The following is a 12294-nucleotide window of genomic DNA, read 5'->3' as shown; positions in this document are numbered from 1 at the left end:
AGGCCAGGGTTTAACCTGGGTGAGCACAGAGGTGGGGGTGGGAAGCTGAGTACAAACGACAAGGAGGGGGGAATTCCCCGGTGGTCCAGTGGTTAGGACCCCACACTTCCACTGCAGACTACACAGGTTCAGAGAACTAAGATCCTACAAGCCATGGTGCACCCCATCCCTCAAGGAGTAGGGAAGTAGGAGGCAGTGTTAAAAAGTGATTGGAAGTAGTTGGTCACTAGAGGGAGGGGGTGAAAAAATTCAAGGTGGTGACCGGGTAGGACCCTTAAGCCCGAGAGGTGCAGCTGTGGGCAGGGACTAGTCCAGACCCTGGACTGGTGAGCAGAGCCCCGGGGGTGAGGAGGCTGCGGGAGGGTCATCCACAGAGACGTCCGCCCTGCTGAGAACCACACGGGAGTGGAGCTGAAGACTGATCCGGGGGCCAAAGGAAGGGAGTGACCCTCAGAACAGTCTAATGGTGCCCAGGGGCCAGGAGGACGTGGAACCAGAGATCCTGTCGCCTGGCGCTTGCAGCATATGGTGGGTGGGGTAGGGCCAGGGTTAGAGCGTCTAGAAGCATAAGTGAGCACAAGAGAGGACACTCAGCACCCCTGAGCCCGGGTAGGGGGAGAGGCTGCAGGAGAAGCCAGGTCTCGGGGCTGTTCATGGTGGGTGGAGGAGCCGGCCCGGGCCTGAGCCCAGGCACCAGTCACAGCAGCCACAAGCCACACGGAAGCCAGGGCGCGTCAAGAGGCAGATACAGGGGAAAATGGTCATGAAGAAAAGAGATCTGGGGCCTGGAAGCAGGCATGACTGAATTCCTGACCTGCGGGAGCTGGGAGTCCAACATCTGGGAGGCGCCAAGCCCAGCCGCCTGGCTGAGCGGGCCCTCGTAGACCAGGGCCTGGCTCCCACTCATGGGCTGGTAGGGCGAGCCGGACTGGGGCTTCACCATCTCCAGGGGCTGCATGCCTGGGAACGCCGAGTAGGGGGCCTTCAAGGCTGTGCCTCCGGAGAGGATCATGGTGCTGGGCGGTGACAGGCTGGGGTGCATGTACACCTGAGACCTGCGAAAGCCAGACAGACAGTCAGGTCAGGCACGCGGCTGGGCCGGCTGCACCAGCTGGTTCACCTCAGACCCCAGGGCGCTTGCTCCCACGCGGGCTCTTGGCTCAGCCCCAGGGTTTCTGACTCAGAAGCCTGGGATGGGGCCTGAGAACCTGCATTTACAACAAGCTCCTAGACGCTGCTGCTGCTGCTAGTCTAGGGACCCCAGTTTGAACATCGCCGTATTAAGCAGATGTACAGGCTGTGTGAGACACAGGAAAACCTGTGTGATGCCAAAAGCACAGGACAGACATGCTGAGCGCGCGGGCTGGAGGCAACGAGGAGGGAGAGCAGGGAGGGAGCAGGAGGACTCGGGGACAAAAGACAAGGCTGGGCCCACGGCCTCTCCCACGGCACAGCTCACTCCCCAACTCCCAGCCTGCTCGGACATGCGCACAGCAACCGGTGGCCAAGGGACCAGCCCCACCTAGGCATCTCACCTGAAGGGCTGTAAGGAGCTGAAGATCTCCTGAGACTGGGAGACGGGCAGCCCGCCCCTCAGTCCCAGCTGGGCTTGAGCTTGTAGAGACGTGTGAAGGGAAATTGGGATTTGCTGGGCAGCGGCAGCCTGCAGACAGGAGGCGGGTGGTCACTGCCCTGCCCTGCAAGCTGCTTCTCACAGCCCGCCACCGGCACCCCCACCCCAGTCCTTCTCCCTGGGGCAGCCAACACCGCCCTCAACGTGAACTCAACACAGCCTGCCTGTGCTTCCTTCCTTCTCGGGAGCGAGCAAAGAACTGGCAGCAACCCCAAACCAGCACAACCATCCCTACGCTAGACCCTGCACAGCGGGACGAACGAGCCCGAGCTCCACGACCAACAGAGGCAGGTTCAGAAACCAAATAGTGGCTGGAAAAGGCCACGGACAGAGAAATACGTGCGGTATGACCCAGTTACGAGACCTTGCAGAACCAAACGACATCATGTTTAAGAATACGCTCTGAAAAGACCAGGACGGGCCACGTCCTCTGCCCCTGGAGCGGCGCTTTGCCCTGGTTTCTGCAGGCACAGGACCCCCCGTGGAAGGCCCAGCACCAGCTTCAGGAGGACACTCCCACACGCGGCCCCTGGCAGCACAGCAGTGTGCCCACTGTGCGTGAACACAGACACCTGCTCACTTCTACAACTACCTCTTTCTAACGCATCCATGCCTGGGAGTCTAGGCCTTTCTTCTCTTCATCAGAAGGATACCTGATTACCAAAGAGAATTCCATTTCAGTGAATTCCCCGGCTAGGGTGCAGGAAGGAGAGCGTCAGGAAAGGAAAGCTAAGTGGTCCAGAGCACTCGGCTCTGTCCCTCCTCCTCGGCTCTCACGTGCTCACTCAGTAAACAATGCCTGGCTGCTGTAACGTGAGGGTGCAGAACACGAGACAGGCCGTGAACGGGCACGTGAAGCAGCCAATCACGCCCCGTGCTGCGCCCTCCCCCATGCCCCTGGGTCGCCTGTCTCGCCGGCATCACCTGTTGGAAACTCTGCTGCTGAGGTATGGTCTGAGGAACCAGTCGGGGCTGACTTGCAAACACATGGCCATCCAGGTAGAGAGGTGGCAGGTGGCTGCCTGGAAACAGAATTCGAGGCAGGGGAACAGGATCAAGTCTCACTGTCCCAGAAGGTCCCGCGAAGCAGTGGGGGAGGGAACGTGGCAGAGCTGGCCCTGGGCGCCTGTGCAGCCTGGGGAAGGGGCCACTGCAGCCGGCCTCCCTTCTCGCCCACCGCCCCGCACACCCAGGAAGGGCTCGGTCGTAAAGGAGGCTGCCATGGTCTCTCAGTCGCATTCCTCTTCATCTCCCTGCTATTGAGTCCACAGTGGAGGGTCAGAAGGATCTATTGGAATCGCATCACTGAGACGCTGGCAGCTGGGCCCCCTGAATCCCCACAGGCTCCTTCGGGCACTGACACTGTGACAAGGACAGCGACAACTGGGGTAAAACTGGCTCCCACTTATTGAGGCTCAGCTGATACAAAACCCTTCCCAGGTATGAGCTCATCTCATCAGCATGGTGACCCCACACCTGGCCATCATGACCCTGTGCTATTTCACAGAGGAGGGGGAAAGGCTCAGACTGTTCCTGCGACAGTCTCTCTGCTGGGGCCTCTCTCCAGGAGGTGAGAGAGCCCTGCCGAGGTCACAGAGTCCTGTCGCCTCCCAAGGTTGGAAGCCAAGAGCAGCAAGTGCCAGAGACCAGAGCACACAGGAACCCGTGGCCCCCAGCCGGGAACACACTCCTTAGGTCAAGGCGGGGCCGTGCTCAGGGCTACGAACCCTGTGTTTCCCTTGAGGGGATGGAGAAGCATCCCTGAGCTGGACCAGGGGAGAGGTACCTGGAAGGGATGCAGAAGGTGCGACTGAGGCCACGGGCACGGGGGGCATGGAGACGCCGCCAAAGGAGCTATAGCTGACCCCGCTGGAGGCCCCCCCGGAGGATGGGGGCTGCAGGCCTGAGCCGGCGCCTCCTGGCGAGCTCTGCTCCGGCAAGCTGGGCGAGTTTTCCCAAGCCTTGCGCGCAGACTCCATCTTTGGAAGCAAGAAGGTGGGGGGAGATGGAAGTTACCACCCGGAAGGCAGGGGGCGGCACAAAGCTAAGCCCTGGGGTGCGGGGAGGGGGTGTGCTGGGGTGGGGTCTGCTTGCTCTTGCCCCCTCACAAGCTGGGCCCCGAGTTACCTTCAGAGTGAGGTCGGCGGTAGGGAAGGACATGTGGGAGAGGCCGATGGCCCTCTGGATGTGGTGGTCCCGCCGCAGGATGGGGATGCTAGGGGCCAGCCCGGCCTGGAGGGAAGAACACGGTGGGACCCCTGCAGGTGGGGGAGCCACACCCCTCCTGCCTGGACCCAGCCTTCCAGCAGGGCTGCCATGTTTCGGCAACAGAAGCCCGGCTGGCGGCCTGCACGCAGGCCACACTGCACGGCGTGGGGGTCCCAGTTCCTGTCTCAGCCCCTTCCCCCAAACCGTGAAAAGAGGCCCTAGAAATATGGTCAGAAATACAGCGCTAGACCCGCTTCCTGCCGTGCTCACCACCCACCTGTAGGTCACAGGATTTCTGAGAAACTGAAGAGTAAAGAAACTTGTTTATTTACCACAGCATTCTCAAACGTGTGTGACCGTGGAACCGGGAAAGGTTTGAATCACAAAGTGCCAAATACACTAGACCTTAGGAGTGACACCACTCCACTTTAAGTTCACAAAACCAGGGCATGGAACAACTTGCCACGGGCGTGTAACTAGAAACGGCACCAAGACACAAACCGAGCTAGGTGGGAGAAGCATAGACTTACGTTACTGGCCAATGCGTCCTGAAGCTTGACAACTGGATTCCCCGCAGGACCAGAGGCAGAGCCAGGCTGCAAGCTGAAATCAGAGTCCTAGGGGAAAAAAAAGGGGGAATAAAGCCCACAGAAATCACCTTGGCTCACCTTCTGGCAGAGACACACATGAAGTAGACCCATAGCCTCAGCAACTCAAAACACCCAGTACGGGACTTCCCTGGTGGTCCAGGGGCTGAGACTCTGGGGTCCCAGTGCAGGGGTCCCGGATTCAATCCCTGGTCAGGGAATTAGAGCCCATGTGCCACAACGAAGATCAAAGACTCCATGTGATGCAACTAAGACCTAGCACAGCCACAGAAATAAATAAGCAGTATTCACCACGTGAACAGAACAGCCAGCTGTTCCCCGACAGCCCCCAAGCAAGGCGGCCATCCCCTTCTCTGCCTGGCTTCCTGCGTGGTCTGAGAGCCTGCCTGGCATTGGCAGGGAGACGGGACCAGCCCACGCAGCTCTTCACCCACGCTGCCACCCCACAACATCCCTTGGAGTGCTGCCAGCACCTACCACCCTGCTCCTCCAGGAAAGGCCCCTCCTTCCTCTCCAAGCACCAAAAACGGGGGTTGGGGAGGTGGGTATAAGAAACACTTCAAGCCTCACCTTCGGATTGACTCCAAATTCAATGGGTGGCACCGGCAGCACAGAGTCCACGTGAATCTCCACCCCGTTAACAGGGGGAACCACAGCCCCCTGCAGCCGTTCAGCCCCCTCGGAGCCCTTTCTGTTTTTCAGAGAGCGCTCATTGCCAATGGGTCCTGGTCTGTGCTCCTTGCTCTGTCCTGAGCCTTGTTCTGAATCCTTGACAGAAAAGCAAAGAGGCTGAGACACAGAGCCTGGAGTGACCCTGACCTCTAGCTTCCAAGGAACCGAGAGCCGGAAAAGAAAACAAAAGACACCAGCCCTTCTGCCTAGCCTGGCCTCTGAGAGCCAGGCTCCAGGTTACCTTTGGCTCTGACTGCTTTTGAGTCTGCTCCTTGTGGCCATCAGCCTTGGGCTCCAGGCCGGGCCCGCTTGCCTCCTCGGGCTTCAGGGTGCCATATGGAGAGCTGCGCTGCGAGGAGGTCGCTGAGGACTCTCGGGACTCGGCGCTCAGGTCAACACCGCTGTCTCCCTGGCTGCTCTTAAAGCCCTGCTGTGCAGGACACACGGCCAGTCAGCACCTGAGTCCCGCAGAGTGAGACCTGGGGCATGACGTGTCTCCTGGCCCAAGCCCGTGATCTCCGGTACATGTGGGCCCCTGCACTGTAAGCATGGCCAGACGCCGAGGACCCAGGGTGGGTACTCCCTTGCCATCCCCTCTTTCTCCCTCCCACACACCTGAAAGCAAGACTGGAGACCAGCAATGGGCCAGGCTCACTGCCTGGCCAGGGAGAGGCTGGGCGGGAGGCTGTGACGGCCCTGGACTGTGAGCACACGCTTGGTGCTTGGGGGCCACTCACCTCAGCAGAGCCAGGCTCAGCGCTGGTGAAGGCAGTGGCAGCTTTGGTCCAGGAGTCACTGGTCGAGGCCTGAAGCGGGAGGGCTGCCGAGGAGGAAGACAGAGTCAGGACATCAAAGAGGGACCACCAAGCCAGAAACACGACCACAGGCAGCGCACACAAACTCTCCAAGCCACCTCCCTCCTCAGTCTGACACCTTCACTCAACTTCCCAACATCCCCAGAAACATCTCCATAAACAAGGTTCCCGAGATTTCATGGACGATGAGCTCCAGGTAAACACACCAGCAACTTCTCACTCATAGGGATTAGAACTCTGTATCACTACCTCTGCTGTGGTAAAGCTTTTTTCACAAAAGCCAACTATTTATTTCTACAAATTGGCACCTCTCTACAAGTCTTTGAACGAGTCAAGCTGATTATTACTCAACTGTTGTTAGCTCAATCATTCTTAAGAATCCAACAAAAGTCACAGATCCTGTCTGTGTGCACAAAACCTCCCAAGCTCTTTCCCAAGACCCAGGGCCCTTCTGAAGCCATCCACACACCCCTGGTCTGAGCAACCACGAGACACTGCACAAGCCAGGAGGGAAAGCCTTGATAGCCAAGGGCGACCTGAGTTGGTCCACCCTGCTTGACCAAGCTGGGAGGTACGTGTTTTTGGACATTTACGCTGCAACACCCACCACTCTCACAAAACCAAATGACTGATACCAAAATTTACTAAAAGGCTATTTTACTTTCAGTCAGAGTTGACAATTTCCCATTATTACATTGAAATGTATTACACTCAAGGTTTTAATCAAGCATGACGACAGGCCGTGTGGTAAAATTAAGAGCATCAGGCTCAGAACCCAGGCTCTTGGGTGTCTGTCACGTGGCTCTGGAAGCCTTGTCTGCTCTGAATAAAGAGCTAGCAATGGTGATCCCACCAGTTCCCGCTGCCCGGCCTGCAGGGCCTTGCCCAGAGCAGGAACTCAAGAACAATCTGCTTATATGGTTTTGTATTTTAAAATGAAAGATTACCAGAAAAATACCACTGGATAGGAAATTCTTTTAACTTCAGAGAAACAGATTTTCTATAAATTAAGGGCCACCCTAGTCTGGTTTCAAGTCTAAGACAGCATTTGGGGAAGAGTTGACAGAAACCTCCTTCTGGCAAGGAAAGGGTGCACAGCACGGATGGGAAAGCTATGGACTCCTGTTCTCCCAAATAGTTGTCTACTGCTCTCCCTCAAGTAAGAAGGAAGGATAACTGACATGGGCAACAGTCAAACCAACTCCTGGGCGACCTCAGCCAGGCGAGGTGGGGCCCACTCCCGTCACTGGATGCAGAATGCTCTGCTCGCCACCACGCTTCAGGCAGGGAAACTCTTACATCTGCTCAGAGGCTGCAGTGGCACGTGGTGCTCAGAAGGCTTTACCGCAGACTCGGCAGAGGAAGCCAGGAGACAGTCAGTGCTGTGCCTATGCTCGTGGCCCCAAGGCAGAATCCTCCCTGAGAAGGGCCCCAAGCCTGGGAGGCGGCCCGAGCCTCGGGGTCCAAACACAAGCTCCTACCCTGGCTGCCGCTCTCCCAGATCTCGGTGCCCAGGCTGCTGCCGGGCACAGGCCCGTCACCCTGCTCCAGGCACAGGTTGTTCTGCTTCTTTGCAAACCGAGGAGGAATTCGAGAGGAGAGACTTCGGCCTTTGACAGGAACCTACAGAGAAGAGGGTGATAGGGTCCAGCCTTGATGGCAGACCTGAAAAATGAGTCCCCCCCGGAACACGACCGTGGGCTCCAAAACCACACCCGGAAACTGCTCCAGAGATTCACCAACCGTCGGTTAAGACCTCACCCACGCGGGAACTGCAGTGCTGACGACACCACGCCTGCAAGTGCCCAGTGGGCTGAGACCTGAGACCACAGTAGGGGCAGGCTGGATTCAGGAGCTGACAGAGGTCCTGCTCAGCCCATTTCAGCTGGTGTCACCAAGGATCAGTTACCCTCTGAGAGCAGGGAAATCACACCATCTACCCCACGGGCACAGCGACAGTGGGCCCTGGGAGGCAGTGCCTGCTTACAAGTATGCCTTTCTTCCTCTCCCAGCCCGGGCCGAATTCAGAACACTCTGCCGCCATAGGCTACAGGTGTCCCTGCGTCACAGCGCGTCCCATACCTGCACGGCTTGCTCCTTCTTTCTCCTCTCCTCCTCCAGCAGGCGGCGCTGCTTCTTGGTCAGGACCTCAATGAAGCCTTCGCCCACCAGAGAGCCCACCTCACTCTCCTCCCCAGGGCTGGATCCGCAATTTTCAATGATGGCGTCTGAACCAAGATTCACAAGGAAGGGCAATGGTTCCATTTACTGAAAGCTAAGGATAACCAAACCCTACGGACACCTGATAGCTAAGCACTGAGTCAGCTCAAAAGGCCAGGCGCTTAGCTGGCTTGGGCCTCAGCATATTCACCATTACCAGGGTCTAGGAAACCCAGTGAGGATTTCTACACCCTTCTCACAACCCTGCAATGCACTGTTATCTCAAACCAAATAGGTCACAGTTAAGAAAACAGACCTCAGAGACACACACACCTAAGTCCCAGCTCCACTCCTAACCAGCTGTGTGACCCTAGACAAACCACTCAGCTTCTCTGGGGCTCAGCTTCCCATCTTTAAAACAGACGCTGCAGGGCTGTTACAGGAGTGCAGCAGGGCTGTGAGCAACACGAGGGCAGGAATCCCTCCTGTTTTGCTCTTAACCCAGTACGTGCCCAGAACCTAAGATATTCAGTGAAAGGGCAAACTCAGCAACCCATGGTGGTGGCCATGACCCATCCCCCTGCCATTTTGCCTGGATCCTTCTTCCCCTGAAGATGTGAGCTGACACTCACGTCCGTAGTTCAGGTCAAATGGTTTCATGGTCTCTCCCTGCTCGCCTGACCTCTGGGCGGCCAGCTTGGCCTCCTTCTCTGCCTTCTCACAGGAGGCTTCGGTGACGTCAGAGGCAGCATGGGCTGCCCGCTCCAGCGTGTAATGGCCGCTCCCACTGCCGCAGCCAAGACCTCCAGGCAAGGCCTCGTCTGGGGACCTAGAGAGGAAGGAGGATCTCATCAGCTCAGAAGTGGCCCAAGAAGGAGAAACCACATACATGCCCAGCACGCAACCAAGCTCAGCCCTCGTCTCCGTCATTTCCTCCTGCTGTCCCCTCGACCCAGCAGAAGGGGTGGCTGGTTACACGCTGTCGCGAGCCCGTGGGGAGGCTGCCCCAGACCACTGCTCCAGCAAAGCACCTGGGAAAGCTGCTCTGTGCTCACCCCCTCCCCCAGCTAGTACTCCTGTCCTTTCCCTTTGCCTACCATACCCTGTAGGGCTCCAGAAAAGAGATAAGGGGCAAGGCTTAGAACTGGGCTGCAGAGGGAGCCCAGGCCTCGCTCCACTGCCAGTCCTCTGGGGCAGAAACCAGAAGGAAAGCCAGGTCTTGGCATCTGGGGCCTAGAAAGCTCCTCTAGACCCACACTGACAAGAATCCACATTCTCCTGTGGCGCCTTGTTCAGATATACGAGTGAACTACAGGCCAGGCCTATGTGCCCTGAACTCTTGAGGAGGCCGGGAGGCGGGAAAATTGTCTTCCTTGGCACCTGGGCGGAGCCGGAGCCACATCAGGGATGCAGGTTGCACAGGCTCTGCCCCTACCCTGATCCCAGGCCAGCTGTGGGCAGCAAGCAGACACTGAGCACAGGATACCCACCCCAACGCCTCCGAGTCCGGAGAGGTGCCCTTTGGGCCTTGGGAGTCACTCACAGCCCCTGCTTGCTACCTGGCTATCATCAAGTGTGGGGGGTAATCCCTGGGGTAGGGTTGCTTGTCTTTTGTGGAAAAGCAAAGGCACTCAGGGAAGATCTCTCTGCAGGGCCAGGAGGCCAGCAGTGCCCCAGCGAAGAAACTGCCTGGCACACACTCGGGGGCCGAGGAGTCTGGGGAACAGACCAGTGCTCACCAGGTGCCACACACAGGGAGTGACCCCAACCCTGTGGTGGTGGCCCCTTGGGTGGACTCCAAGGAAACATAAGGAGATTGAACCATGGAGTGGTACTGGGACAGCCACTGCAGGGGACTACTGGATGGGGCCTCTAGTCTTGGTTCTGAAGCAACAACAACACACCACAAGAGAAGCAGACAGCAGGGTGAGAGCCAATGACGGAGGTGCTCACACACCCTGGCAGTCACCCTGGAACACAACGAGGGGGAAGGAGTCGGGGCCCTGACATACGGCGGGACAGCATGCGTGAGGTGCTGCCGGAAACACCGGCTAACAGAAGCGTAACAATAAAAAAGAACCCGGGACTCTGCTTCTGGTTTACCTTTTGGCTTTCAGAGGCGTCCCGTTCTGATGACTCTCATAGCGGGGAGAAGTGTCACCGCCACCTGGCCTAACAGACTTCTCCCCAAACCCTCCCGGCTCCAGCTTCCGGCTCTGCCTGTCCACCAGGGGTCTCTGGCCCGAGAAGCTCCGCTTGGCCAGCTCCTTCTTCTCGCCTGCGCTCACCCCAGAGGGGCTGCCATCAGCCTGGGGGTCCAGCTCGGAGCCGGCCCGCCGCTCCCGCCTCTCGCTGAAGTCACTGCTCTCGGAGGCCGTCTCCCACTCCTCGTTGGCGTGGTCGGAGGAGTTCTGATAGGCGAGCTCAGGGGACCTGTGGCCTGAGGCGCTGCTCCTGTCCCCGGGGCAGGGTCTAGGACGGCCTGGCCACTGGCCAGCTGCCAGAGGTGGCTCGTCCTCCGGCCCCCACAGGCCCAGGGCTTCCCGTTCCTGCCGGAGGCGCCGGAAGCGGGGCGGCTTGTCCTGGCGCGGAGGCCGCCTTCGCCGGAAGGGCCGGTTCTCTGCGTTTTCAGACTCTGCGGCGTGGTCATCTTGGAAGAAGGCCCTCCGGTCCTCCAGGCGGCCATCCTCGAAGCCCCGGGAGCCCAAGGCGTCGGGGCGTCTGTAGGCGTCTGGGATGTAGTCTCTGTCTAAGGGCCGCCGGGCTCCACATGCGTCAGAGGCGCCAGACTCCTGCCAGGAGGCGCCAGGACCCCGGCTGGGCCAAGGGGCCACCTCCTTGGCCGCGAAGGTTCTCCGGCCATACGCACAGTTGCTCAGACGCGGGGGCAGGGCACGCCCGAAGGCCCGGGGACCTCGGTTCTTGGCCTCAGGCCCACCATGGTCCTCAGGGTGCATCCTGCCGGACCGCCAGGACTCCCTGAAGTCGCCCTTCCTTCCCGTGGCCTCCTCCCGCTCCGGGAGCGCACCCTCATCCCCAGGCTCAGTGCCTCGCTGCCGCCGCCGCTTGGGGAGCTCCTCATACTCAGAGCCCTCGCTGTGGGTCTCACTGGCAATCCTCCGCCGGGGCTTGGCCCGGGGGAAGTCATCCGGCGGCCCAAACTCCCGCGGCCCCCGGCCCCGGCTACTCCTCTGGCTGCCGCTGTAGAGGCCGCGTGCCCCAAGGACGCCCCCGCCACACAGGCCACTACCGGTGGGCCGCCCGCGGAAGGTGAACTCTCGGAACCCGCGGCCTCGGCCCCGGGCTGGCCCCCGGCCCCCAAAGGCTTGCTCCTCATCAATAAAGATCCAGTTATTCCTCTTGGTCGGGGGTGTGTGGCTGGCCTCCCTGGAGGGTCTGGCCTCCGGGGCCCCATCAGGCTTGTTGTCCTCCTCAGGACGGCTGGCCTCACGGCCCAAGCTGGCACGGGCTAAACCCTGGTCCTCCGAGGTGGCCGGGGCCGCATTGGCCAGTGCGGGGTCGTTCTCCTGGTCCTCGTCCTCAGCCACTTCATGGACAGGCCCTGGCTCCCGGGCCAGGCGGGTGCTGCCCTCTGCCAGCTCCGGCTTTACTTTCTCGAGCTCCTTCTCCTTGTCCTCCACCTTGAGGGCCTTCAGGACAGGTTTCTTGATGGGGCCGGACCTACGGGTCCTGCTGGTCTGCTCCGGGTGCTGGCTGCCAGTGCCCCGGGCTTCTGGCGTCCACTCGGGCTCCAGAGCCGGCGGCTTGCTCGGGCTCCCTTCCTTCTCCCAGGAGGAGACGCTGAAGGGTGGCTCCTCCCGCGGTACCTCCTTCTCAACCGCAGCGTCTGGGTTGGCAACCTTTGACTGGTGGTTCACATCCCAGTCACCATACTCGAGCTTTTTCTCCGTGGGGGCAAAGTCGGGCTCCAGTGGGGAGCACCTGAGGTTTGGGGTGTGACTCACAGGAGTGCCTGCTTCCTGCCCATTTTCTTGGGGTGGAAACAAAAGCTCCTGGCCTACTCTCTGAGAGGAGACACGGGAGTCACAGTCTGCTGGGGCCTTCTTGTCAGAAGCGCTCAAGTACTCCTGCCCTCTCTCCTCAAGGAGCTCGCGCTGGGCACTCACGCCCCCTGACCTTCCGGGGGAGGCAGAGTAAGAGCTTTCACTCCTGAAAAGGAACCAGAAAAATCAGTCAA

At 59.5% G+C, this 12294-nt stretch overlaps 1 protein-coding gene and 1 non-coding gene across 16 annotated transcripts in view; both read right to left on the bottom strand.

The window, feature by feature from the left end:
* The window catches only part of PRRC2B (proline rich coiled-coil 2B), an 84201-nt gene that overhangs the window by 10736 nt on the left and 61171 nt on the right, over positions 1-12294 (bottom strand). For 6 of the 15 annotated variants that reach the window (XM_061433869.1, XM_061433879.1, XM_061433871.1 and 3 more), the window contains 13 exons: positions 10200-12266; positions 8729-8925; positions 8019-8164; positions 7418-7559; positions 5859-5941; positions 5363-5551; positions 5020-5217; positions 4372-4458; positions 3761-3865; positions 3420-3612; positions 2549-2655; positions 1536-1663; positions 815-1055 (listed from right to left, as the gene is read on the bottom strand). In XM_061433869.1, coding sequence (XP_061289853.1) covers positions 815-1055; positions 1536-1663; positions 2549-2655; positions 3420-3612; positions 3761-3865; positions 4372-4458; positions 5020-5217; positions 5363-5551; positions 5859-5941; positions 7418-7559; positions 8019-8164; positions 8729-8925; positions 10200-12266 — 3883 coding nt within the window. Of the gene's footprint in view, positions 1-814; positions 1056-1535; positions 1664-2225; positions 2287-2548; positions 2656-3419; positions 3613-3760; positions 3866-4371; positions 4459-5019; positions 5218-5362; positions 5552-5858; positions 5942-7417; positions 7560-8018; positions 8165-8728; positions 8926-10199; positions 12267-12294 lie in introns of those variants that run through there. The other 9 variants (XM_061433875.1, XM_061433880.1, XM_061433876.1 and 6 more) reach the window with 5 other exon arrangements.
* Positions 2859-2944, bottom strand: LOC133257877 (small nucleolar RNA SNORD62). The gene has a single exon (XR_009739736.1). It is a non-coding gene; the product is annotated as a small nucleolar RNA SNORD62 (small nucleolar RNA).

Source organism: Bos javanicus, chromosome 11 (assembly GCF_032452875.1).
Source record: "Bos javanicus breed banteng chromosome 11, ARS-OSU_banteng_1.0, whole genome shotgun sequence".
NCBI classification, from domain to species: domain Eukaryota; kingdom Metazoa; phylum Chordata; class Mammalia; order Artiodactyla; family Bovidae; genus Bos; species Bos javanicus.
This window is presented reverse-complemented; position numbering and strand designations above follow the sequence as displayed.